At 48.6% G+C, this 23,361-nt stretch overlaps 1 protein-coding gene and 1 pseudogene across 3 annotated transcripts in view; one reads left to right on the top strand and one right to left on the bottom strand.

Moving 5' to 3' along the window:
• Positions 1–22,877, bottom strand: part of PACC1 (proton activated chloride channel 1) — a 32,876-nt gene extending 9,999 nt beyond the window's left edge. For 2 of the 3 annotated variants that reach the window (XR_008200727.1, XM_052653640.1), the window contains exons 1-3: positions 22,734–22,877; positions 17,870–17,966; positions 1,223–1,432 (exon numbers count right to left, since the gene is read on the bottom strand). Coding sequence is in view for 1 of the 3 variants with exons in the window: in XM_052653640.1 (XP_052509600.1) it covers positions 1,223–1,432; positions 17,870–17,966; positions 22,734–22,769 (343 nt within the window). In the remaining 2 variants the exon portion in view is untranslated. Of the gene's footprint in view, positions 1–1,222; positions 1,433–14,853; positions 15,366–15,791; positions 15,882–17,869; positions 17,967–22,733 lie in introns of those variants that run through there. The other variant, XR_008200728.1, reaches the window with a different exon arrangement.
• On the top strand, positions 5,283–5,629 carry LOC128061356 (40S ribosomal protein S26-like; annotated as a pseudogene).
• Positions 22,878–23,361: the final 484 nt, after the last annotated feature.

Below are 23,361 nucleotides of genomic sequence, written 5' to 3'. Positions count from 1 at the left end.
TGAAGGCAGCCAGGGCCTTCTCAGTTAGCCCCTCTCCTGGCTGAGGATGCAGCCAGCCCGGTGCCTACAGCAACACCCACCCCATTCAGAGCCCTGCTCCACGTGCTCCCAGGAGGTCCCCAGAGACCAAGCCGGGAGGCCAGGCCCCCAGGACCGCTGCCCGCCCGCAGGCTCACCGGGTGACCCTCGTCGGTGGGACTCCCCAGGTCTCCCCGTCTCTCATCTCCTGCTCCAACTGGGAGCGCCACGTGTGCAAGTCACATCTCCAAAGTCCCTCCCCTTCCCCAGCCAAGGCGCCGCACTCCAAGCTGCAAGGATGGCAGTTGTTCTAACCACACTGAGAGCTGCACATGGACCCCGGACACTGGCAACGTCAGAAAGACAAAGGGACCAGATACAGAGTAAAACCCACAGAGAGAAAGACCACAGCGGACAGAGAGAAAGGAGGGACAATCACGAAGCGGGCGAAGAGGCTACGACTGGCACACGTCAAGAAGCCCCCAGGAGAGGGGACTCGAGACTCCGGCTCTGCACTGTGAACAGTCCGTCCTGAGGGTCACTCGGGGGCGTCCCGTGGACAGAGTGGCGGGGGCACAGGCGGGGCGGGCAGAGCCCGAGCCCCCAGACTTCACGCCACGCCCCCTTCCACCGTTCACACCACGCTACCAGAACCCAGCACCAGCACCGCCACCCTGGAGCGGACAGTCCCCTCTTCGATAGAGATGGCTCCCAGTGGGTGATGTGGCCCGGGGGTCCCCTCTCCAGGCAGGCCCCAGCCACCTCTGGATGGCCGCGTCTCCCCTGCCTCCCGGAACTCCCACTTCCCCTGGTCACTGGGGCCTGGCTCCAGCCAGACTAGACTCATCTCCCCAGAGAAGCCCTGTCTCCCTAAGTTCATCTCTGCTCCTATGGACCCGCCTCCCAGAGAAACTCTTCCATCTGCCAAAGCCCAGCTCAAATCCTGCTGTGAACGAAGTCTTCGGTGCCCACTCCAGCCCCGCAGCCAGCACTCCAGGCTTGGTCCGTGTCGCTCCTCGGCACACGACCCTCTGGCTGGGTACCAACAGCAGCTCATGGGGTGGGGCAACCCACACCCAGACTGTCTCAGACTCCCCTGCCCTTCCCATGGTGGCCGGCACCATGCCAGGAATGCAATGGAGGCTTGGGGGGTATTTAGAAGTCGCTGCCTGGGACCCAATGCCTGTCCCGGGGCAGGCGCTACCTGGGGCGTCGTAGTGATCCACCTCCTTGTAAGACACCGACATGACAGGGTGCTTGAGCTTCTCGCGGAAGTCCGTGATGGTCTGGTAGACCAGAAAGACGGCCACGGCCATGAGCAGCAGGTAGATGAAGATGAGCAGGACTGAGAAAACGTTCTTCAGGCAGGCCTTGCTGAAACGGATGCTGCTGGAGGCCGACTCACTGTCCAGGGCTGAGCAACAACAACACACACATGACCCAGAGGGCGTCTCCAGGCCCTTGACCTGCTTCACCCCAGAGGCGAGACTGTCTGCACACCCAAACCCCCCACCCCAAAGCCCAACACCTGGCACCCGTCAACATACACCACACTCCTGCTCTGCCAGGATGGGGACCCGAGCTGGAGGAGACTCCCCCAGGAGACACTTTCAACCCAGCATGGGCGCTGCCTACCCCTGAGCAGCCGAATCAGTGTGCCCTCCTCTGCCCTGAAGCCCCTCTCACCCCAAACCTGGCCTGAAGCACTGTTCTCCCAATGGCTGCCTCCTGACTCACCTTTCAGGTTTCAGTTTAGAAAGGCATGTCCTCAAGGAAGCCCCCTCAACCCCGTAACTTGATTGGCACCCGTTTCTCAGTGCTCCCAGGACACCCTATGGCCCTTGTTATCACTCTGCAGTGTCACCGTCTACATGTCTTTTTATCCCCCAGGCTGTGAGCTCCACGTGGGTGGATACGGGGCCATTCTTGTCCACACTGCACCCCTAGCCCTTCATGCGATGCCTGGAATATGGCAGGCCTTCTGTAACTAAATGGTGAATGACTGCATGTGTCCTGAGGCCATCCCCTCCCCAAACGCCCTAAGGTGAAGACTTAAGACAGGGTGACAGTGTTTGGAGCAGGGCGGTCAAGGAGCTAAGGCAGTTAAAGAAGGTCATAAGGATGGGCCCTAATCCAATAGCACGAATGACTATAAAGAAGAGGAAGAGCCCAGTGGCATTTTTCACTGAAACAGAACAAAACATTTTCAGTTTGTCTGGACACACACAACACCCTGAACAGTCAAAACAATCTTGAGAAAGAAGAACAGAGCTGAAGGAGTCACACCCCCTGACTTGAGACCATCAGTTCAGTTCAGTTCAGTTCAGTCGCTCAGTCGTGTCTGACTCTTTGTGACCCCATGGACTGTAGCACGCCAGGCCTCCCTGTCCATCACCAACTCCTGGAGTTTACTCAGACTCATGACCATCGAGTCGGTGATGTCATCCAACCATCTCATCCTCTGCCGTCCCCTTCTCCTCCCTTTTTCCACCTTTCCTAGCAACTTGAGACTACGCTACAAGGTAATCAAAACAGTATGATATGGGCATAAACACAGAAACACAGGTCAAAAGAACAGAATATCAAGCCCAGAAATAAACCCACACACTCGTGGCTAATTAATCCATGACAAAGGAGGCAAGAATATACAAAAGAAAAAAGAAAGTCTCTTCAGTAAGCAGTGTTGGGAAAACGGGACAGCTACGTGTGAAAGAATAAAATTAGAACATTCTCTAACAACATACACAAAAATAAACTCAAAATGGATAAAAGACCTAAATGTAAGACCAAATACTATAAAACTTCCAGAGGAAAACATAGCCAGAACACTCTTTGACATAAATCGCAGCAATATTTTTTTATATCCACCTTCTAAAGTAATGAAAATAAAAACAAAAGTAAACAACTGGGACTGAATTAAACTTAAAAGCTTAAAAACGAAAAGACAATTTCATGGTCTAGAAGAAAATATTTCCAAACTACAAGACTGACAAGGGATTAATTTCCAAAACATACAAATAGCTCATATAGTTTAATAATAAAAAAAAAATCCAATCAAAAAATGGGCAAAAGACCTAAACAGACATTTTTCCAAAGAAGACATACAGATGGCCAGAAGACACATGAAAAGATGTTCAATATCGCTAACTATTAGAGTGAAGTGAAGTGAAGTCGCTCAGTCATGTCTGACTCTTTGCAACCCCATGGACTGTAGCCTACCAGGCTCCTCTGTCCATGGAATTTTCCAGGCAAGAATACTGGAGTGGGGTGCCATTTCCTTCTTCAGGGGATATTAGAGTAACACAGATCAAACCACAACATAATCACCTCTCACCTGTACAGAATGACCATCATTGTAAGAGGTCTACAAATAATAAATGCTGGAGAGGGTGTGGAGAAAAGGGAGGGCCTATGGGTAATGGCAACCCACTCCAGTACTCTTGCCTGGAAAATCCCATGGACAGAGGAGCCTGGTAGGCTGCACTCCATGGGGTCGCTAAGAGTCGGACACGACTGAGGGACTTCACTTTCTTTTTTTTCACTTTCATGCATTGGAGAAGGCAATGGCAACCCACTCCAGCACTCTTGCCTGGAGAATCCCAGGGACGGCAGAGCCTGGTGGGCTGCCGTCTATGGGTTCGCACAGAGTTGGACACGACTGAAGCGACTTAGCAGCATACTACTGGTAGGAATGTAAACAGGTACAGCCACCACGGAGAACACTACGGAGGGTCCTCAGAAAACTAAAAACAAAATTCTATACGATCCTGCAATCCTACTCCTGGGCCCGCATCTGGAGAAAACTCTGATTCAAAAAGATAACATGGAGCCCAGTACTCACTGCAGCGCTGTTTATAACAGCCAAGACATGGAAGCAACCTGAGTCTACCAACAGGTGAATGCACAGGGAAGATGAGGCACACGCGCACAGTGGAACACGGCTCATCCATTAAAAAGGATGAAACAATGCCATTTCCAGCAACGTGGATGGACACACAGATGATCGTATTAAGGGAAATCAGTCAGAGAAAGACAATCATCATTAATATGCGGAATCTAAAAAAAAAATGATACAAATGAACTTACTCACCAAACAGAAATAGACTCACACACTTAGAAAACAAATGTATACCAAAGGAGAGAGCAGGAGGCGGTGTGGAGAGAGAGAAATCAGGGATGTGGGATTAACATATACACACTACTGTAAAAAAACTAGGTGAACAGCAAGGACCTGCTGCATAGCACAGGGACCTGTCTCGGCATCAGGGAACAACCTGGTGGGCTGGAAAAGAATCTGAAAAAGAACATATATGCATAGCTGATTCACTTTGCTGTATGCTTGAAACTAACAAAACACGGTAAATTAACCATACTTTGAAGAGGGAGAGACAAGAAGGTGCAGACACTCAGAGAAAAAGTCACACATGAGAACGCACCGACTGAAAGCCACAGGAAAGGGGCCTCGGGAGACTCCAAACCTGCCGACACCGGGGCCCTGAACTTCCAGCCTCCGTAACCGGGAAAAACATTTCTGTTGCTTCAGCCACCAGCCTGAGGTACTTGCTGAGGACAGGCCGAGCTGAGACACTCCCACAGTGCTCCTGGAGGGTCTCTGCTCCTGAAACCGTGGGTTCCCTGAGGAAAAGCCTGTCTCCTCCCCAGCAGCTGAGCACCAGGCTGAGGAGGAAGCGGGGTCGGAATGGAAGCCCCAGAAGGCACGAGCTTGGCTTCTGGCTTCCAACAGTGACAAGGCTGCGCAGTCACACCACCCTTCTACAGAACACAATTACAAACTTGGACGAAATAATTTAAAATTATTTGAAGGCGCTGGAAAATGATCAAAAGCAAGCTGAAACTAAAAGAGAATCTACCCCTTTTGAAAAAAATAAACTGTGTCTGGTAGATTTGTAAACTTGCAGCTTTTTGCCTGAGGGCTCTGAACAGTCTCTATAAGGTGTGGTGCAGGGAGACAGTGGACAAAGTCCAAGGCTAGGGAAGCAGCCAGAAAGTTAGGGGAAAACTCTGAAAGGGAGGGAGCTACATGGGCGAATGAACTCCCAAATCTGCAAACAAAACATGCTCCAGTTCTCACTGAAGACCCCAGGAGGGCCAGGAAAAAGCAGCAGCTGGAAACTGCAAGATTGAGAATAGAGTTCAGCTGCTCTTGATGCAAGAATATACGCGATTAGAACTTGAGTCTTGCTAGTTTATCTACTTGCTAAAAAAAAATTCTTCAGAGGCTCTCTCACCTCAGCGCTTCCAAGATGACCAAGAAAAGAAGGAACAATGGTCGTGCCAAAAAGGGCCGCTGCCACATGCAGCCTACTCACTGTACCAACTGTGCCCATGCGTGCCCAAGGAGAAGGCCATTAAGAAGTTCGTCGTTCGGAACATTGTAGAGGCTGCAGCCATCAGGGACATTTCTGAAGCGAGTGTTTTCGACGCCCGTGTGCTTCCCAAGCTGTATGTGAAACTACGTTACTGCGTGAGTTGTGCAATTCACAGCAAGGTAGTCAGGAATCACTCTCGGGAAGCCCAGAAGGACCGAACACCTCCACCCCAATTTAGACCTGCGGCTGCTGCCCCACGTCCTCCACCCAAGCCCATGTAAGGATCCAAGTCCTTAAAGACTGAAGAAATATTGGTTTCTCTGAAAAGACAATAACATGGAAGTTATACTTTAAAAAAAAATTTTTTTCCCACAGGATCATAAGAGAATTCAGAACTTCTATAATGTGTCACTGAAAATGTCTAGTGTTCAATAAAGTAACTCATTAGACATGCAAAGAAACAAGAAAATGTGACCCACACTTGAAAAAAGTAGTACATACAAACCAGCACTAAGATGACCCCAAATGTTGCAATTCACAGACAGGAATTTTACAGCACCTAAAGGACTTAAAAGAAAATGTATGGATAAGGAATGAACAGAGGAGAAGTATAGAAACTATAAAAAAAAGAACCAATGGGGATTCTAGAGCTGAAAAGAAAAGTAAATAAAATGAAAAACTCACTATGTAGTCTTTAACAGCAAAAGATGGCAGGAAAAAAAAAAAAAAACAGTGTAGTTGAAGTTAAATGAACAGAAATTATCCAATCTAAAAGAAGAAAGATTGAAGAAAAATCTAACAGAGCCTAGATAACTGTGGGACAACATCTAGAAGTCTAACAGAAGGTAAATGGAGAGAGAAAATAGATAGCAAAAAATATCTGAAAAAAGAATGGCCCAAACTTCCCAAAAACTGGAGGAAAAAATATCAATTTATAGATTCAAGAAGCTCAATACATGTCAAGCAGGATAAGCAATAAACCAATTCTGGGCAAATCATCCTGAAACTGCCAATGCAAAGAGAAAAAAAATCTTGAAGGCACCCAGGAAAAAATGGAGGCGGGTGGGGAGCATATTACATACAGGAAATTAAATCTAACAACAGGTTAATGTTTAATCAGAAGTAATGAAGGCCAAAAGATAATGGGGGCCTCCCTGTAGCTCAGATGGTAAAGAATCTGCCTGCAATGCAGGAGACCCAGGTTCAATCCCCAGGCTAGGATGATCCCCTGGACAAGGGAACGGCAACCCACTCCAGTCTTCTTGCCTGGAGAATCCCATGGACAGAGGAGCCTGGTGGGCCACAGTCCACGGGGTTGCAGAGTCAGACACGACTGAGCGACTGACACCACTACTACAAGACAACGGAACATCTTTAACGTATTGAAAGAAAAAAAAATTCCATCAACTCAAGAATGTTTAAGTTCCAGCAAACTAACCTTTAAAAATGAAGGGGACATAAAGGTATTTTCAAACACAAAAGCAGAGAGAATTCATTACCAACAGATCTGCACTAGAATGCATGCTAAAGAAAACTCTGAAATGACACTAGATGGTAACTCCCAGATGTATACGAAGCAATAAAGATCCCTGGAAATGTTAACTATGTGGGTAAATATAAAAAACCATTTATATAATTTTAAAAATTTAAGGCTATCTAATGCAAAAGTTATACAACAATACTGCAAACTTTCGAACTTTCAGGAAAGAAGCGACAGAGAAACAACAAACCTATGAGACAAACAGAGAACAATAAACTGGTGGAGCCACAGGCGACCGCACCAGCACCTGCAGTAAACAGACTAGATACCAGTGGAAAGGCAGAGACTACCAGTCTGGATTAAACCCAAGACCCAACCAAATGCCGTAATTAAGAGATGGACTTTAAATACAAAGACACAAGAGTATTTGCTCATAACTATCTCATTTTCTTTTATTTAGAAAGCACAAAAGCAAGAGGAGCACAGAACTACAAAGGGCCCTAGGTGGTCAGAAAGAAGGAAATCATTCACTCTACGCCCACAACCCAACATCAAGCACCAGCTCTACGTGCAACACTTTGTGCTGCGGGCTTCAGGGAGGTACCGAGAGAGGACCCAAGGGAGAAGGGTCAACGGTTTGTGCTACAAGCGCAACAGAACTCCGAAGTCCGTGAAGGTGGAAACTGTGAGATTTCCTTTCCTCAGAGGGACGAAGGGGAGTCAGGGAGCGGAGCAGAGGTCAGCAGAGGCTTTGTGGAGGAGGCTGTGTTAGCTCTGGGACTAAAGCCCCGGGAGGCTTCTGAGGAAGGCATCATCTGCTGTTCACTATTCACGTGTTTGGTGAACTGAAGACCAGCTCTCTAGCCCAGAGGCACAGCGGCAGCATGGGCTGCAAACCCAGCTCTGCTGCTGACTATGACCACTCTGTGGCCCACAGCAAGCTATCTGGCGCTCCTAGGGCTCACCTGCTGCCTGTGAAAAGGAAATCATTTCAGTTTTCTAGCATTTCTGAGAGAAGCAAATGACAAATTTGCTTCAAATGCCTGACAGAGTACCTGCCCCATGAATTACTGTCACTGGAGAGAGAGAATGTACCCTCTACCCCTCAAAAAATGAAGCCCTCAGCGATGAAGATAACAAAGATGAAGACCATGAAACAACCATCTCATAATAATTAATGAGAAAAAATACAAGAAGATAAAATGGAGGTGGGACAGAATACAGTGTTTCACATAATAGGCATGTAATGTTTTCATGTCTGTTAAATGGATGAACAGCCCAAAAAACAGATGAATTAAGTTGTGCAATGCCAACTTAGCTACCTCTCAACTGGTCAGTACATTTCAGGCACACAGAACTAGAAACCAATTGATGTGCCTTACTATTAATGGCAAAAAGTTTAAAAAATTCTTCTTTTACAGGAATGCCAATTCGCAGAAGGGTTTGTGTGGTTCCTTCAGGTCGTGAAGAGCAGGTTACTCTAGCCAATGGATGTTTTAAGAGGAAGCAGGAAGCCCCAAGGAAACCCCTTGGGTAGCTGAGAGTGAAGCCAAGGCACAGAGCAGCTCCAGTTCTCCGAAAGGAATTAACGCAACTCCTGCTCTCAACTTCTGTTGCCTCCGAGTCTACTGCTGCTGCCTCCTGTTACGAGGGACTGTGTCAGTTCTCCTCCCTCACAGCTTTGCAACCTGCCTTCTCGCCGTGCCTCTCTCATAACTCTGCTCCATTTTACTCTCAAAAGTCTTTCTCTCAGTCTCGCATCCAGACCTTCTTCTGAACAGTATTGTGTATAGGAAAGGGTTCCCCATTGGGCATGTCACAGACACGGCCCTTCTTCACACTTAACTGCAGACAGCTTCCTTTGGCTCAGGTGCTGGTCCCTGATCGGTCACCGGAAGTACGGTGGTCTGTGCACAGGGGCCTGCCCGCAGCTGTTTTGCTTGGAAGGCACCCCCAGCCCCTACGGTCCACGTGGGACCACAGGTTCACTAGAACAAGGCAGCTAAAAGCACACTCACTGTCTGAGTGGCTCATAACTGCAGTGGCAACAGGCAATCAGGGTGCTATATCCTAAGATTACAAGATGAGAGGGAAGGAACTCTGAATGACTGAATTGGTGCATAATAACATCTGAACAGAATCTTCTAAGAGTTGTTAGGGACCTAAAAGGCCATCTGGTCCAACTCCATACCTTGTGCAGCGATCCTGGCCCCGCAGTCATCAATGGACATCGGATGAGGGTCCTGGAATACTGACTCCTAGACTCCAAATTTAACTTCTTTACAGGGCTTTCATTGATCTACAGATTGGCATGTAATGTAAATAAAAAACCGTGGAACTGTTTATCATCCACACATGCTATGTGTGACACTCCAATGCCTCCTGAGAAATCTGTATGCCGGTCAGGAAGCAACAGTTAGAACCAGACATGGAACAAAGGACTGGTTCCAAACTGGGAAAGGAGTACGTCAAGGCTGTATACTGTCACTCTGCTTATTTAACTTATATGCAGAGTATTTCATACGAAATGCCAGGCTGGATGAAGCACAAGCTGGAATCAAGATTGCCAGGAAAAATAACAACCTCAGATATGCAGATAACACCACCCTTATGGCAGAAAGCGAAGAGGAACTAAAGTTCATCCTGATGAAAGTGATAAAGTGAAAGTGATTGTCATTCTTGATGAAAGTGAAAGAGAAGAGTGAAAAAGCTGGCTTAAAACTCAATATTCAAAAAACTAAGATGGTAGCATCCAATCTCATCACTTCATGGCAAACAGATGGGGAAACAATGGAAACAGTGACAGACTATTTTCTTGGGCTCCAAATCACCGCAGATGGTGACTGCAGCCATGAAATTAAAAGACACTTGCTCCTTGGAAGAAAAGTTATGACCCATCTAGACAGCATATTAAAAAGCAGAGACATTACTTTGCCAGCAAAGGTCCGCATAGTCAAAGCTATTTTCATGGATATGAGAGTTGGACCATAAAGAAAGCTGAGCGCCAAAGAATTGATGCTTTCGAACTGTGGTCTTGGAGAAGACTCTTGAGAGTCCCTTGGACTGCAAGGAGATCAAACCAGTCCATCCTAAAGGAGATCAGTTCTGAATATTCATTGGAAGGACTGATGCTGAAGCTCCAATACTTAGGCCACCTGATGCGAAGAGCTGACTCATTAGAAAAGAGCCTGATGCTGGGAAAGATTGAAGGCATGTGAAGGGGACAACAGAGAATGAGGTGGTTGGATGGCATCACTGACTCAATGGACAAGAGCCTGAGCAAGCTCTGGGAGTTGGTGATGGACAAGGAAGCTTGGTGTGCTCCAGTCCATGGGGTTGCAAAGAGTCGGACACAACTGAGTGACTGAACTCACTGAATGCTAGAGGTAGACACTGTTACATTTTACCATTATTTTAAAAAGGTGCTAGATATTTGATAAAACGTCCCATGTACTCTTCAGTCAGAAAAACCAAACACTGGCTATTCTGTGGCAAATTGGATGAATGCTTTTCAAAAGTATGTGTGCCTGTGGTAAGTCGCTTCAGTCATGCCCAACTCTGTGATGCTATGGACTATAGCCTGTCTGGCTCCTCTTGCCTGGATTCTCCAGGCAAGAGTACTAGAGTGGGTTGCCATGCCCTCCTCCATGGGATCTTCCTGACCCAGGGATTGAACCCATGCCTCTTAGGTCTCCTACACGGGCAGGTGGGTTCTTTACCACTAGCACCACCTGGGGAGCCCATGCATCCTTCATATATATGCAAACTCACAGTAGGAGAAAGACAAAAAGAATGTACGAGACTTTCTTGAGAAAATTAATTTATGAGTTTAGTAAAACCCATAACAGAACTGTTTCAAAAACCAAACATGCCCCAGAATGTATTGGTAAGTCAGTCCATTAAGAAGATGTGTGATAAGCAACTCAACTTCTGAAAACATCGTTGAGACCTTTATTCACAGGAAAGGAAACTGGCTGACTACCATAACCCTGCAAAACTCTACCTTGCAGACAGCACTGGGCTAAGATGCATTCAGATTGAGACGAAGAAATGAATTCTTTGTTTATCCTTTTCTTCTTTTTAGTGATGTGATGGGTTTGTTGTTTTAATTTCATTTTGGTTTTTTTGAGATATAATTTATATTCCATAAAGCAGACCTTTATAAAGTGAATACAGTAGTTTTTAAAATATTCACAAAGCGTACAGTCACAACCACTATCTAATTACAGAACATTGTCATTACCCAAAAAGAAACTCTATACCCATTAGCAGTCACTCCATCTTTATCTTAGTCCCTGGCAACCAACAGTCTACTTTCTGTTGCTATGGACTTACCTATTCCAGGCAAGTCTCATAAATGGAATCATACTGTATGTGACCTTTTGTGTCTGACTTCTTTCACGTGACAATGTTTTGAAGATTCATCCATGTCTTAACATGTATCAGTCCTTCATTCCTATTTATTGCACAATAATATTCCATTGTGTGAACATAGCATTTATCCACTCATCAGTGTATGGACATTCGTGTTGTTTCTACTTTTTGTCTATTATGATCCTGCTATAAGCATTCATTACAAGTTTTTGTGTGGACATACAGTTTTCATTTCCCTTGGATATATAACTAAGAGTGGAACCACTGGGTCATATGGTAACTCTATATTTAAACCTTTTGAGGAACTGCCAGACTATTTTCCACAGTAGCTGCACCATTTTATTAATACATTTTCATCAGCAACATCTGGGGTTTCTCATTTCTCTACATCCTCACCAAAACTTGCTTATCATCATCTTTTTGATTGTAGTCATCCTGGTAGGTATGAAATTACACCTCATTGTGGTTTAGATTTGAATTTCCCTAAAGACTAACAATGTTGAGAATCTATTCATGTGTTTATCCGTCATTTGTATACCTTCTTTAGAGAAACATTATTCACATTCTTTGTCCACTTTTAACTGGGTTGTCTTTTATTAGAGTTATAAGAGTTCTTTATAATTGCTAAATACAAGTCCTTTATCAGATATATGATTTGAAAATTTCTCCCATCCTGTGGGCTATCTTTTCACTTTCGTGATAATATCCTTTGGTGTGCAAGTTTTTAATGAGGTTCAATTTACTTTATTTTTTCTTTGGTTGCTTATCTTTGTCTGTTCTATTAATATACAGTTGTTTCCGTGGAGAACTAACTAACCAAATGTTCTCAATTTGATTACATCCCTAATACAATAAACTGCTTATTCAATTAGCATGTCCGGTCTCATCTCTCCCTTTGAAAAGAATAATAAGCGGTTGTGCTTCCCCTGATAGAGAGGAAATGAACAGACTGAGGCTTTAACCACATTATGGCATCGAATTGCTTCCCTCAGAGAGTAACACTGGGAATACAATCCTGAACGCCGGGTGCTTAACTCGAACCTCGGCTGCTAAACACTCAGCATCCCTGTACTGTCTTCCTGTCTTGCTACCCCGAGCTCCAGCCCACCTCCTCTTCTGGCCTCCAAATGAGGACTCTTCCAAAGCTCATGGCCCTTCCCTGCTTATTCCACATTCTGTGTCCCTGGCTTTCTTCCAGGCCCCTAAACCTCCCGCTATGGGTTCAGTCCTCAACTCTCTCCTGTCAGTCCTGTGGCTCTCACTGCCTCTGGGCCAACTCCACCCAGACACCACACCCACTGAAGCTTGTCTTCTCATCCAGCCACTTGCCCCTTTATATGTTATTCTCCTCACCTGGCTTCAAACCTCAGAATCTTCTTTGATTCTTCCTTCTCCCTCTCCCCCACATCAAAACAGGCTATCATATCAGCCTCCCGCCTCTGACATGGCACAGTTGCCTTCAGTTCAGTTCAGTTGCTCAGTCAAGTCTGACCCCATGAACTGCAGCACGCCAGGCTTCCCTATCCATCATCAACTCCCTGAGCTTGCTCAAACTCATGTCCATTGAGTTGGTGATGCCATCCAACCATCTCATCCTCTGTCGTCCCCTTCTCCTCCTGCCTTCAATCTTTCCCAGCATCAGGCTCTTTTCCAAGGAGTCAGTTCTTCACATCAGGTGGCCAAAGTATCGGAGTTTCAGCTTCAGCATCAGTCTTTCCAATGAAAATTCAAGGACTGATTTCCTTTAGGATTGACTGGTTTGATATCCTTGAGGCCCAAGTGATTCTTAAGAGTCTTCTTCAACACTACAGTTCAAAAGCATCAATTCTTTGGCACTCACCTTTATTTATAGTCCAACTCTCACATCCATACATGACCACTGGAAAAACCATAGCTTTGACTAGATGGACCTTTGTTGGCAAAGTAATGTCTTGCTTTTTAATATGCTGTCTAGGTTGGTCATAACTTTTCTTCCAAGAAGCAAGTGTCTTTTAATTTCATGGCTACAGTCATCATCTGCAGTGATTTTGGAGCCCCAAAAATAAAGTCTCTCACTATTTCCATTGTTTCCCCATCTATTTGCCATGAAGTGATGGGACCAGATGCCATGATCTTTGTTTTCTGAATATTGAGTTTCAAGCCAACTTTTTCACTCTCCTCTTTCACTTTCATCAAAGGCTCTTTAGTTCCTCTTCACTTTCCGCCATAAGGGTGGTGTCATCTGCATATCTGAGGTTACTGATATTTCTCCCAGCAATCTTGATTCCAGCTGTGCTTCATGCAGCCCAGCATTTCCCATGATATACTCTGCATATAAGTTAAATAAGGAGGGTGAAAATATATAGCCTTGATGGACTCCTTCCCCGATTTTGAGCCAGTCTGTTGTTCCATGTCCAGTTCTAACTGTTGCTTTTTGACCTGCATATAGATTTCTCAGGAGGCAGGTAATGTGGTCTGGTATTCCCATCTCCTTAAGAATTTTCCACAGTTGGATTGCTTCAACTTAATCCAGCCCCACACCCTGCCACACTCACCTTCCTTAAATGCCCACTTCATTCCTTACTGTTCTGTTCTAATTCCTTTAAATACTGCCGCTCCCTAGAGAAAGGCCAAACCGCCAATGCTGAAACCGCACCCCCAGCCTGGCCCAGCCTGGCTTTCCTACCTCACCTCCCTCTGCTTCTCTCACCAACCCTCTGTTGCAACCGCCGTGCTTCCCACTGATTCTGAAATGTCCTATTTTCATTCCCACCTCTATGTGTTCGCACATGCCACCCCTCCTCCCTGGCCAGCCCTTCTTCTCCACCCATACATCACCCTTCCTTTGGATTAATCCCACTTCCTTCACCAATTAGCCCTTGCTCATTCATTCCTGAAGCCCCTGTCTCTACCACTTCTTTGGCCTTTGTTCACTCATTCATTCAAGTTGGCTTAGATATGGTGCTTTCCTGCTCGAAAGCCCCACCTCCCTCTCCCAGAGCACTGATATACACGGGGCTCCTAGACAGGGCCAGGCTACTAAGCACTGGAATTACAGCGGGAGTAGAGACCAGAAAGACCTTCGTGCCTCACAGAACTCCAGGGCAGGCCCAAGGGGTTGACACAACTGAAGAATTACAGTCGATAGACGTGCCCTCTCAGCTGTGCTAAATGCTACAAAAAAAGAGTAATGAACGCTAGGAACGCAGGCAACAGGGAGAAACAGACCCCATCCGGCTGTTCAGGGCAGGCTCCGCAGGAGGGTTACGTCCTTCTCGGGGTAGCCTGCCTTCTCTCTCCACATGGCCTGAGCTCCTGGAAGCAGGCCACGTCTCACTCCCCTTCTTTGCGGTTTTGGCATTTGGCGCAAAGATGAAGAAGTCCGTGAGTGACTCTGGTGGATGTCAGGCAGGAGTTTGGGACAAGAAAGCCCCTCATCCAGGAACAACTGAGCCAGAGTCAGAATACATTCAGAGAGACAGGCCTGGGTTCATCGGGAGCCCTGCTATTCATTCAGTCGGAGCACAGTACTTCTCTGTGCCCCTGTTTGTCTATCAGCTGGGACTAAACATCTCCCTCAGAACGTGGCTAGGAGGATTATAAAGCAGTGGTAGAGTCTATACAGAAAGCCCCGCCCAGGCCTGGAACAGGAAAGCACCTAGCAGGTGTGGCTGCTATCATCAGTACCATCAGTTTTATTACCGTGAGGGGACTCAGAGGCACAGCACGGGCTCGGAAAGTTATACCCCACATCGTCAAAGTCACCGCTGAGACCAGCTGAAGGGACTTCTGAGCACCGGGCTGTCTACAGTCTAAACAGGACACACATCCAGCCGAGTTTCCCAAAATCAGGGAAGGCTCTTGGTGGCCAACAAACTACCCAAAATCCGCTCTGCCTGGGGGCTGGCTTCCTGCTCTGCCTCGTCTCAGGCTTTGAGGCCCCAGGAATCTGCGGCAGAAAGAGAGGCTGCTAAGGTTGAAGGTCATCATGGCCATGTCCTCATTTGCCTGGCATTTATCTCTGAAAGGAAACACAACAGGAAACTTCGCCTTCCAAGTCTGGCCTCCATCCTCTTCCTGCTGCCTCCATCCATCCTCTTCAGCCTCGGGGCAAGAGGGCCGTGCAGGGTGCAGCAGGCAAAATAATGACCCACCACAGGTGTCCACGTCCTCAAGCTCGGAACCTATAATTACGGCAAGTTACAGGGCAAAGATGCGATTATAGTTGCTGATTCTCTGACCTTAAAACGGGGAAAAGGGACTTTCCATTCAGTGGCTAAGAGTCCACCTGCCGATGCAGGGGACACGGGTTCAATCCCTGGTCCAGGAAGAACCCACATGCCTTGGGGCAACTGAGCCTGTGCGCCACAACTACTGAAGCCCATGTGCTCTGGGCTCCGCAAGCCGCCAACTAGGAAAGCTCATGCACCTAGAGCCCATGCTCAAACACGAGAGAAGCCGCCGCGTAAGCCTGTCAGTGCAGTGAACAGTAGCCCCTACTCGCCACAACTAGACAAAGTCCACACGCAGCAACAAACACCCAGCACAACCAAAAAACGCACAGATAACTAATTAAAAAAAACAACAACAGGGAAATGATTCTGGATTACCTGGATGAGCCCAGTATAATCACAAGGGCTCTTTAAACATGGAAGAGGGAGGCAGAAGTCAGTGTCAGAACGAGCAGATCTGAGAAAGACCTGAAGGTGGAAGAAGGGACATGAGCTGAGAAAGGCAGGCAGCCCTGAGACGCTGGAAAAGGCACTAAAACAGATTCTTCTCTGGAGCCTCCAGAAAGGCATTGCGGCCTGCTGACACCTTAACTTTAGCCTAGGGAGACTCATTTTGGACTTCTGACCTCCCGGACTGTCAGATAATAAATCTGAGCTGTTTCAAGTCACTAAGTTTGTGGTAATTTGTTACAGAAAAGATAGAAACTAATACACAAGGCTTTCAAAACCTTCTCCCTAGGACCTCAGGGCATTGTCTCCCTCGGAGGCAATGTCCAGAGTCAGAGTCAGGGCAGTCCTGCTACAAGCTTTAGCACACTGGAATTTAACAGAAGGATGTGTAAGTTATTTTTTTTTAAATCACAGGTGCAGTAGAAAGCATCTGGGGTCAGACAGCACCTGATGCAGTCAGTCTGCAGGCCAGCGTTAAGATTCTCCCACAATGCACTTAATCTCCCTGAGCCTTAGGGCCTCAAGTGGAACCAAGAGGATGACTGCCTCACAGGGCTGTCATGAGAATTAGATGGGCCATGGGGATGACAGAGCCTGGCCCAGGGGAAGCAGTCAGTAAATGTTAGCCGCCCTTCCTGCCTCTTTCCTTCTACAAAGTCTTCTCTAAGGATTAGGCACAATCACAGAATTTCCAATCCCATCCCCACCCCTCCAAATATGGGAATCCAGAGGAGCAGAACCCCACCCCCCTCAATCCACCCAAGAAGCTGGAGTCAGGCAGGACTCCATTCACTCACTCACTCACTCAGGCATTCATTCAACAAATCCTTATTGCACGGCCAGAGCTGAATGGGGAAGCAAAAGGGACTGGTCTCCACCTTGGTGGGGTTTATAGTCTAGTAGACTACACAGACATTAACCCAACATTCAGGCAAACTCCTACACCATTCCCTCAGCCAGAGACGCAGAGGTCACCAGTCACAGTGGATGTGATCTAGCCAGGCAGTCAGACAAGGCTTTGCAGGAAAAAAAAAAGAGTGAGCTGACAGCTGAAAGACGATTATGCATTAACTAAATGACAGACAGAAGAGAACTCCAGGCAGAGGAATAAAACAACCAAAAAGCCCGGAGCGAGGCCTAAAGAAAAATGTCAGTAGGGTCAAGGGGCAGTGAAAGCGGGGAAGGAAGGAAAAAAGAATGACTCTCAGATCCAACTGGGTGGTGATGGCATTGTCCCTGGAAACAGGAAACACTGGGAGAGGGTCAAGCTGGCAGTGGGGAAACCATGAGGTCAATTTTGGACATGTGGAGTTCGGGGGAACTTTGGGACATCTTGGCAGAGCCATCTCCTGGGAATCAGGGTACACAGCATATGTAAAAAGGTACCTCTGGGCCAGAGATAAAACCACGGCAGACACGTGTGTGCAAACAGTGACTGAGGCAAGGGAGGGGGCCTGGGCGAGGCCACCCACCAGAGACTGCGAGAAGGAGGCCTCTGACAAATATTTAACACCCAAGAGCGGGAGGGTGACTGCAAAAGAGGCTGCAAGGAGTGGTCTGAGAAGCACAGTGCCACATTATGGAAGCTAAGGGAGCAGAGTGTAGGCAGGAGGAAGAGGTGGTGGAGGTACCAGAGGTTGTTACTGCCAGGCTCTGCAGGATGCTACCTTACTGATGGGACCAGCTAGCTGGGCGACGAAACTGAAGAGGCCTCTTGTCAGAGACATGAGCCTACCAGATAATCTCCCAGAGGGCCCTGGGAAGTGACCCAGGTATCAGAGGCTCAACTGCCGACAGCTTCCCAGGGAAAAAGAAACAGAAAAGCAAAGAACCAAAGTCCCTCCCATTGTATCCAATATGCATGGCTGCAAAATGACGGTGATACTGGCGATCCAACACCAGGCAGGACCACTCCTCTGACATAGGTGTCTGGCTGGACTGGGGCCTGCAGCTGCAGCAATGGCTCAGCACCGGGCACGTCCACCCCCAGCGCTGAGTCCACTCACCTGGTAAGATCCCTGGACCCTGGACCTTGACCGTCTCCTTGTCCCGCTCGTCCGCTTGCTCTGAGTTCTCAACCACCTGATCCAACTCCTCACTCAGCTAAAAGGAGGAACAAAGAGCACAAAGAAGTCAGCTACATCAGCTTTGCCTTTCTAGACTAAAACAAGAAAGCAGAGGCTGCTTCTCACTTAATTATCAAAAAAAAAAAAGCACACATTGCAGGGTATGTGCATGCGTGCACGTGAAGTCGCTTCAGTCCTATCTGACTCTTTGCAACCCCATGGACGAGCTCCTCTGTCCATGGGATTTTCCAGGCAAGAATACTGCAGTAGGTTGCCAGGCCCTCCGCTAGGGGACCTTCCCATCCCAAAGATCGAACCGTGTCTCTTTAGGTCTCCTGAATACCCAGGAATAGAACCATGTCTCTTTACGTCTCCTGATCGGGCAGGTGGGTTCTTTACCACTAACACCACCGGGGAAGCCCATGATGCAGGGTATGTTATACCAGCTCTACAGATGAATACAATGAAGTTCAGGAATTTCAAATAACTTCTTATATGTTAGTCTTCCAGGGCTACCACAACAAAGCACCACAAACTAGCTGGCTGAAAACAACAGGAATTAATTTATCCCCTCATAGTTATGGAGGCTAGCAAGCTGAAGTCAAGATGGTCGCAGGGCTGGTTCCTTCTGAAGGCTGAGGCGGAGAACCTCTCCCACGCCTCTCTTCCAGCTCCAGGTGATGCCAGCAACTCCGCGTGCTTCCTGGCTTTTAGGTGCACCCGCTCTCCAGGCCGTCTCCACCTTTACATGGAGTCTGTGTCTGCACACAGTCATGCTTCTAATAAGAACACCGAGCAGGCTGATGAAGGGCCATTCTCCTCCAGTACAACCTCGTCTTAACTAAGTACATCTGCAATAACCCTCTTTCCAAATAAGGTCACTCTCTGAGGTGCTGGGGGTGAGGACGTCAACGTATCTTTTCAGGAAACACAATTCAACTCACAAGACTTTCCATGGCCACAGAGACAGGAGCCAAATCCAAGTTAGTCTAGTTCCAAAACCCACGCTCTTAGTCACTTTCCGGAAGAGGAGGAAATGCAAGCTTAGTGTCTGCTCAGGCAGACGATGGAACAGTGAAGTTGGCGTCAGAGCTAAAGTCCACCAACTCAGGCTGCAAATGCAGAACAAAGTGGGGAGGGCAGGCCACCCCAGAGACAGGTGCTAATTAGCAGCCTAACAGCAGGCAACCTCCACCTCACTTCCTCAGTGTTCTCACCTGTCAAATGGGGACAATGAACAGTGGTAACCAACAAGGCTCCACAGTATTAAGAAGAGCAAGAAACACCAGGACCAGAGTGTCTCACTCCAGGTGGCAGCCAGCAGTCCCCTGGATTGGAAGGGTGGGGGCAGGGATAGATTTTCCCAGTATTTTCTTAGGTTCCCAGTGTCAACACTCAAGGTCTCAAGATTTTTTCCGCTTTTTTAATATTTTTCTCATTTTTTCAAAAATAATTTTACTTATTTATTTCTGGCTGCGCTGGGACTTCACTGCTGCTCAGGCTTTTTCTCTAGTTGAAACAAGTGGGGGCTCCTCATCGCGGTGGCTTTGCTTGTTCCAGATCACAGGCTCCAGGCGCGCTGGCTCAGTACTTGCCGTGTGTGGGCTTAGCTGCTTCCTGGCATGTGAGATCCTCCCAGACCAAGGACTGAACCTGTGTCTCCTGCATTGGCACGTGGATTCTTAAACTCTGGACCACCAGGAAAGTCCCTCAAGACATTTTCATTAAAAATTCATCTCTAGGAGACTTGAGCTAAAATAAAGCTTCTACGTACCTAATACTCTTCCATCTCCTCCTCCACGCCTGACCTTTTAGAATCAGGGAAAACTTCTAGTTTAAAGTCTTCCAAGCCCAAAAGAAAAGGAAAACCAACACATGAAAGAGGGCTAGGAGCTTAAAGAACATACCACAAGAGCCAGGACCCCAGTGGGAACACAGACCAAGAGGGCCCCAGGGCTCTCGCTGGCCAAAGGGAAAGGGAGGTACAAGTCCTGGAAAGGCCCAGCACTCTCGGATCCAAGCTTCACACAGGTTCAGCCTATAACCCTAACAGGGTCCTAACCCAGCTCCCCTCCTGACTACCTGAAGCCATAATAAACCCACCTCCTTGCCCTGCCCTGGCCAAGTTCTCCAGCATGACGCCTGCAAGAGTCAAGAGGCCGCCGTCTTCTGAAGGTGAGAGACAGGACCTTCAGAATGGGCCACTGAGGAAGGCAAGGGGAGGGGTCCTTCCAGTATCTCCCACCATGGGGAAACAGAAACTGAATCCACCCTTGGCCTTGACCCTGCAAGCAGGATAACTGCCTATGTTTTAGCAAACGTGTTAGGAGCCCTGCTTGAGAAGAGGACGGTAGAGTTTATGTGCAGATGAGGGACAGGGTCCTGTAAACCAGGACCCCAATGCTTCCCAGAAGCAGGAGCTGCCACACCCTGTTAACAAGAACTAGCATTCACTGAGGGGCCACTACTGCCAGGCACTGAGCTAAGCACCCTACATACTAACTCAGCTAATCCTCACAGCCCCATGAGATAAGGACTACCACTAGCTTCATTTTACAGATGAACCGGAGGCTCAGAGAAGTGACTTGACAAAAGCCACACAAATGGCAAGAGGTGAGGCAAGGATAGGAACTCGGGCTTTTTGACTTAAAAGTCCTAGTATTTGGGGATTCCCTGGTGGCTCAGTGGTGAAGTATATATCTGCCCATGCACGGGTACGACCCCTGGTTGGAGAAGATTCCACAGGCCAAGAACAACTAAGCCCGTGCACAGGTGCTGAGCCTGTGCTCTAGAGCGCAGGAGCCGCAACTACTGCGCCTACACGGCCTAGAGCCTGTGCTCAGCAGCAAGAGAAGCCCCAGCATGAGAAGCCTGTGCACCGCAACGAGCAGTAGCCCCCACTCACCGCAACTAGCGAAAGCCCATGCATCCACAACCCGGCAGAGCCAAAAATAAACAAATCAAAAAATTTTTAAGTCGTAGTATTTATCCATTATGCTCTATTCCCTATAAACCTGAAAACTTGCAGAATCAGGAAAAGGCACAACTCATTCCCCAGGATTCCTCTACTGTCTTGGGTACAGAATCTAGGGGCCACAAAATCCCAAGCACTGGCTAAAATCCAACAGGCTCCTCTGGGATAAAGGAAATGGTAGGAGAAACACAGAAATTTGTCCCAAAGTCAGATTCTAGCTCAGATCCTGCATTAAAAAATGGCAAACCTCAGGCAAATATATCATCTGTTTTCAACTTGACTTCCCTTTTTACTATAGGGCGAAGCCATCTGCTTTACAGACTCCACACAGTATCATTTACAAAGGGTGAAATGTACATGAGTATTGATCAGTATTGCTCAAGGCAGCAGCAGCTCACATGAGAGGGACTGACAGAAACTTCAGACTAGTCTGGAAAGTCAGACTGCATGGAACACGTGAGATTTGAGATCCCTCCTTGTAAAATAAAGGAATTTTAACCAAAGGACTTGAAGCAGCAGTGTGAGCACAAGCATAGCAGGAGCACATTTTGAAATGGTGAGTTTCCAGTGTGGTCAGAACCTAGGTGGGTGAGGAGATGATGACGGGATAGGGCTGCAGGGCTGTCAGAGCTTGTGAAGAAGTCTGGACCGTTCTGGGCACACCAGTGGCAGCTTCAGGTGTATGTATAAAGCGATGCTCTGGAATCAGGGTAGTGAAGTGAAAGCCGCCCAGTTGTATCAGACTCTCTGCGACCACATGGACCATATAGTCCATGGAATTCTCCAGGCCAGAATACTGGAGTGGGTAGTCATTCCCTCCTCCAGGGTATCTTCCCAACCCCCGGATGGAACCCAGGTCTCCCACACTGCAGGCAGATTCTTTACCAGCTGAGCCACAAGGGAAGCCCAGGATTAAGGGACCCTGAGCAAATGTGCACAGTATGGGAGACACCAAGCAGGGAGAGGTGATCAGGGCAGAATCAGGGACTCAAACCTGAGGATGGAAGATGTAAGCTGCCTGAACTTGCCAAGGGAGGGGGGCACGGTGAGGGGCACAGGGGAGGGGAGAGCACCGGAGGTGACCAGGGTTTGGGACCCTCGAGGAGGAACAGGAGAGCTGGAGCCAAGAGGAGAAGCTGGTCTGGGGGAAGAGATGGAACCGCTTGTCGGTAGCTCAGGACAGGCAAGAAAAGAGACAAAGAACTGGAAAGTGAGAGTTACAGTCGTGGGAGGAGGTGAGGGAGGAGGTGAGACAGGAGAGAGAAACGGAGCGGAGCGAGAAGCAGCTCTGTGGGAGAAAGCACATTTTCAAAGCTTGCTGGCCATCCGGACGGGCTGTGATGATCGCTACCGCTAGCAGCTGAGGGGCCACGAGGCCCTCGGCATGTAGGTGAGCTGCCGCCCAGCGCGCCTCTACTCCGGCCGGGGAGAAAGAAGGGCGTGGGTTCTTCCACTTGTTGCAAAGAACCCCACGGTCCTCGAGGCGACCCGGAGTGCTGCCCGGCGGGCCGCGCTGCCGCCCGGGTCCGGACGAGGCTTTTAATCAGTCACCGGCTGGTTACGGGTCGCGGCTCCGGGGCCCCGGGGCTCCATCCTTCGGCCCAGCCACGGCCGCCTCCGGAGGAGGCTCCGCGCCCCCGCTTCCTTCCTGCTCCGCCGCAGCTCAGCACGCCGAGGGACCCCTCCCCCGACCGCTCCTCGGCGGCGCGCTCTGCCCACCCGGAAGCCCCCCACCCCGGGCACCCCAGAAAACGCCCGGACCCTCGAGACCCGCTCCGCCTCGCAGCAAACTGTGCTGCAGCGCCCTCCCCGCCACTGCCGTGCGTGTACCTCTTGGTAGGATGTGGAGAGCTCCTGGCGGATCATGGCCCTGACCGGAGCTAAGGCACAGCTAAGCCCGCTCGAGTTCGCGACAGGCAGCTCCCCGAGAACCGCCGCCGCAGCCCGGAGATCCGCCGGCTCTCCGCGGCGACGCGAAACCTGTTCGGAGGGAGGAGCGGCTTCGGGACCAAGGCGGAGCCTCACCCGGCGCATGCGCCTCGCGCCCCACGGGAGCTGGAGCCGCGAAAGGCCTGCTGGAAAATGTAGTTCTGGGCGGGGGACGGTTCTGTTCAGTCGCTCAGTGGTGTCCGACTCTGCGACCCCATCGACCGCAGCACACCAGGCCTCCCTTTCCATCATCAACTCCCAGAGTTTATCCAAACTCTTGTCCATTGAGTTGGTGATGCCATCCAACCATCTCATCCTCTGTCGTCCCCTTCTCCTCCTGCCTTCAATCTTTTCCAGCATCAGGCTCTTTCCTAATGAGCCAGCTCTTCGCATCAGGTGGCCAATGTATTGGAGTTTCAGCCTCAGCATCAGTCCTTCCAAAGAATATTCAGGACTGATTTCCTTTAGGATGGACTGGTTGGATCTCCTTGCAGTCCAAGGGATTCTCAAGAGTCTTCTCCAACACCAC

The sequence above is a fragment of the Budorcas taxicolor genome, chromosome 16 (genome assembly GCF_023091745.1).
Source record: "Budorcas taxicolor isolate Tak-1 chromosome 16, Takin1.1, whole genome shotgun sequence".
NCBI classification, from domain to species: Eukaryota; Metazoa; Chordata; class Mammalia; order Artiodactyla; family Bovidae; genus Budorcas; species Budorcas taxicolor.
This window is presented reverse-complemented; position numbering and strand designations above follow the sequence as displayed.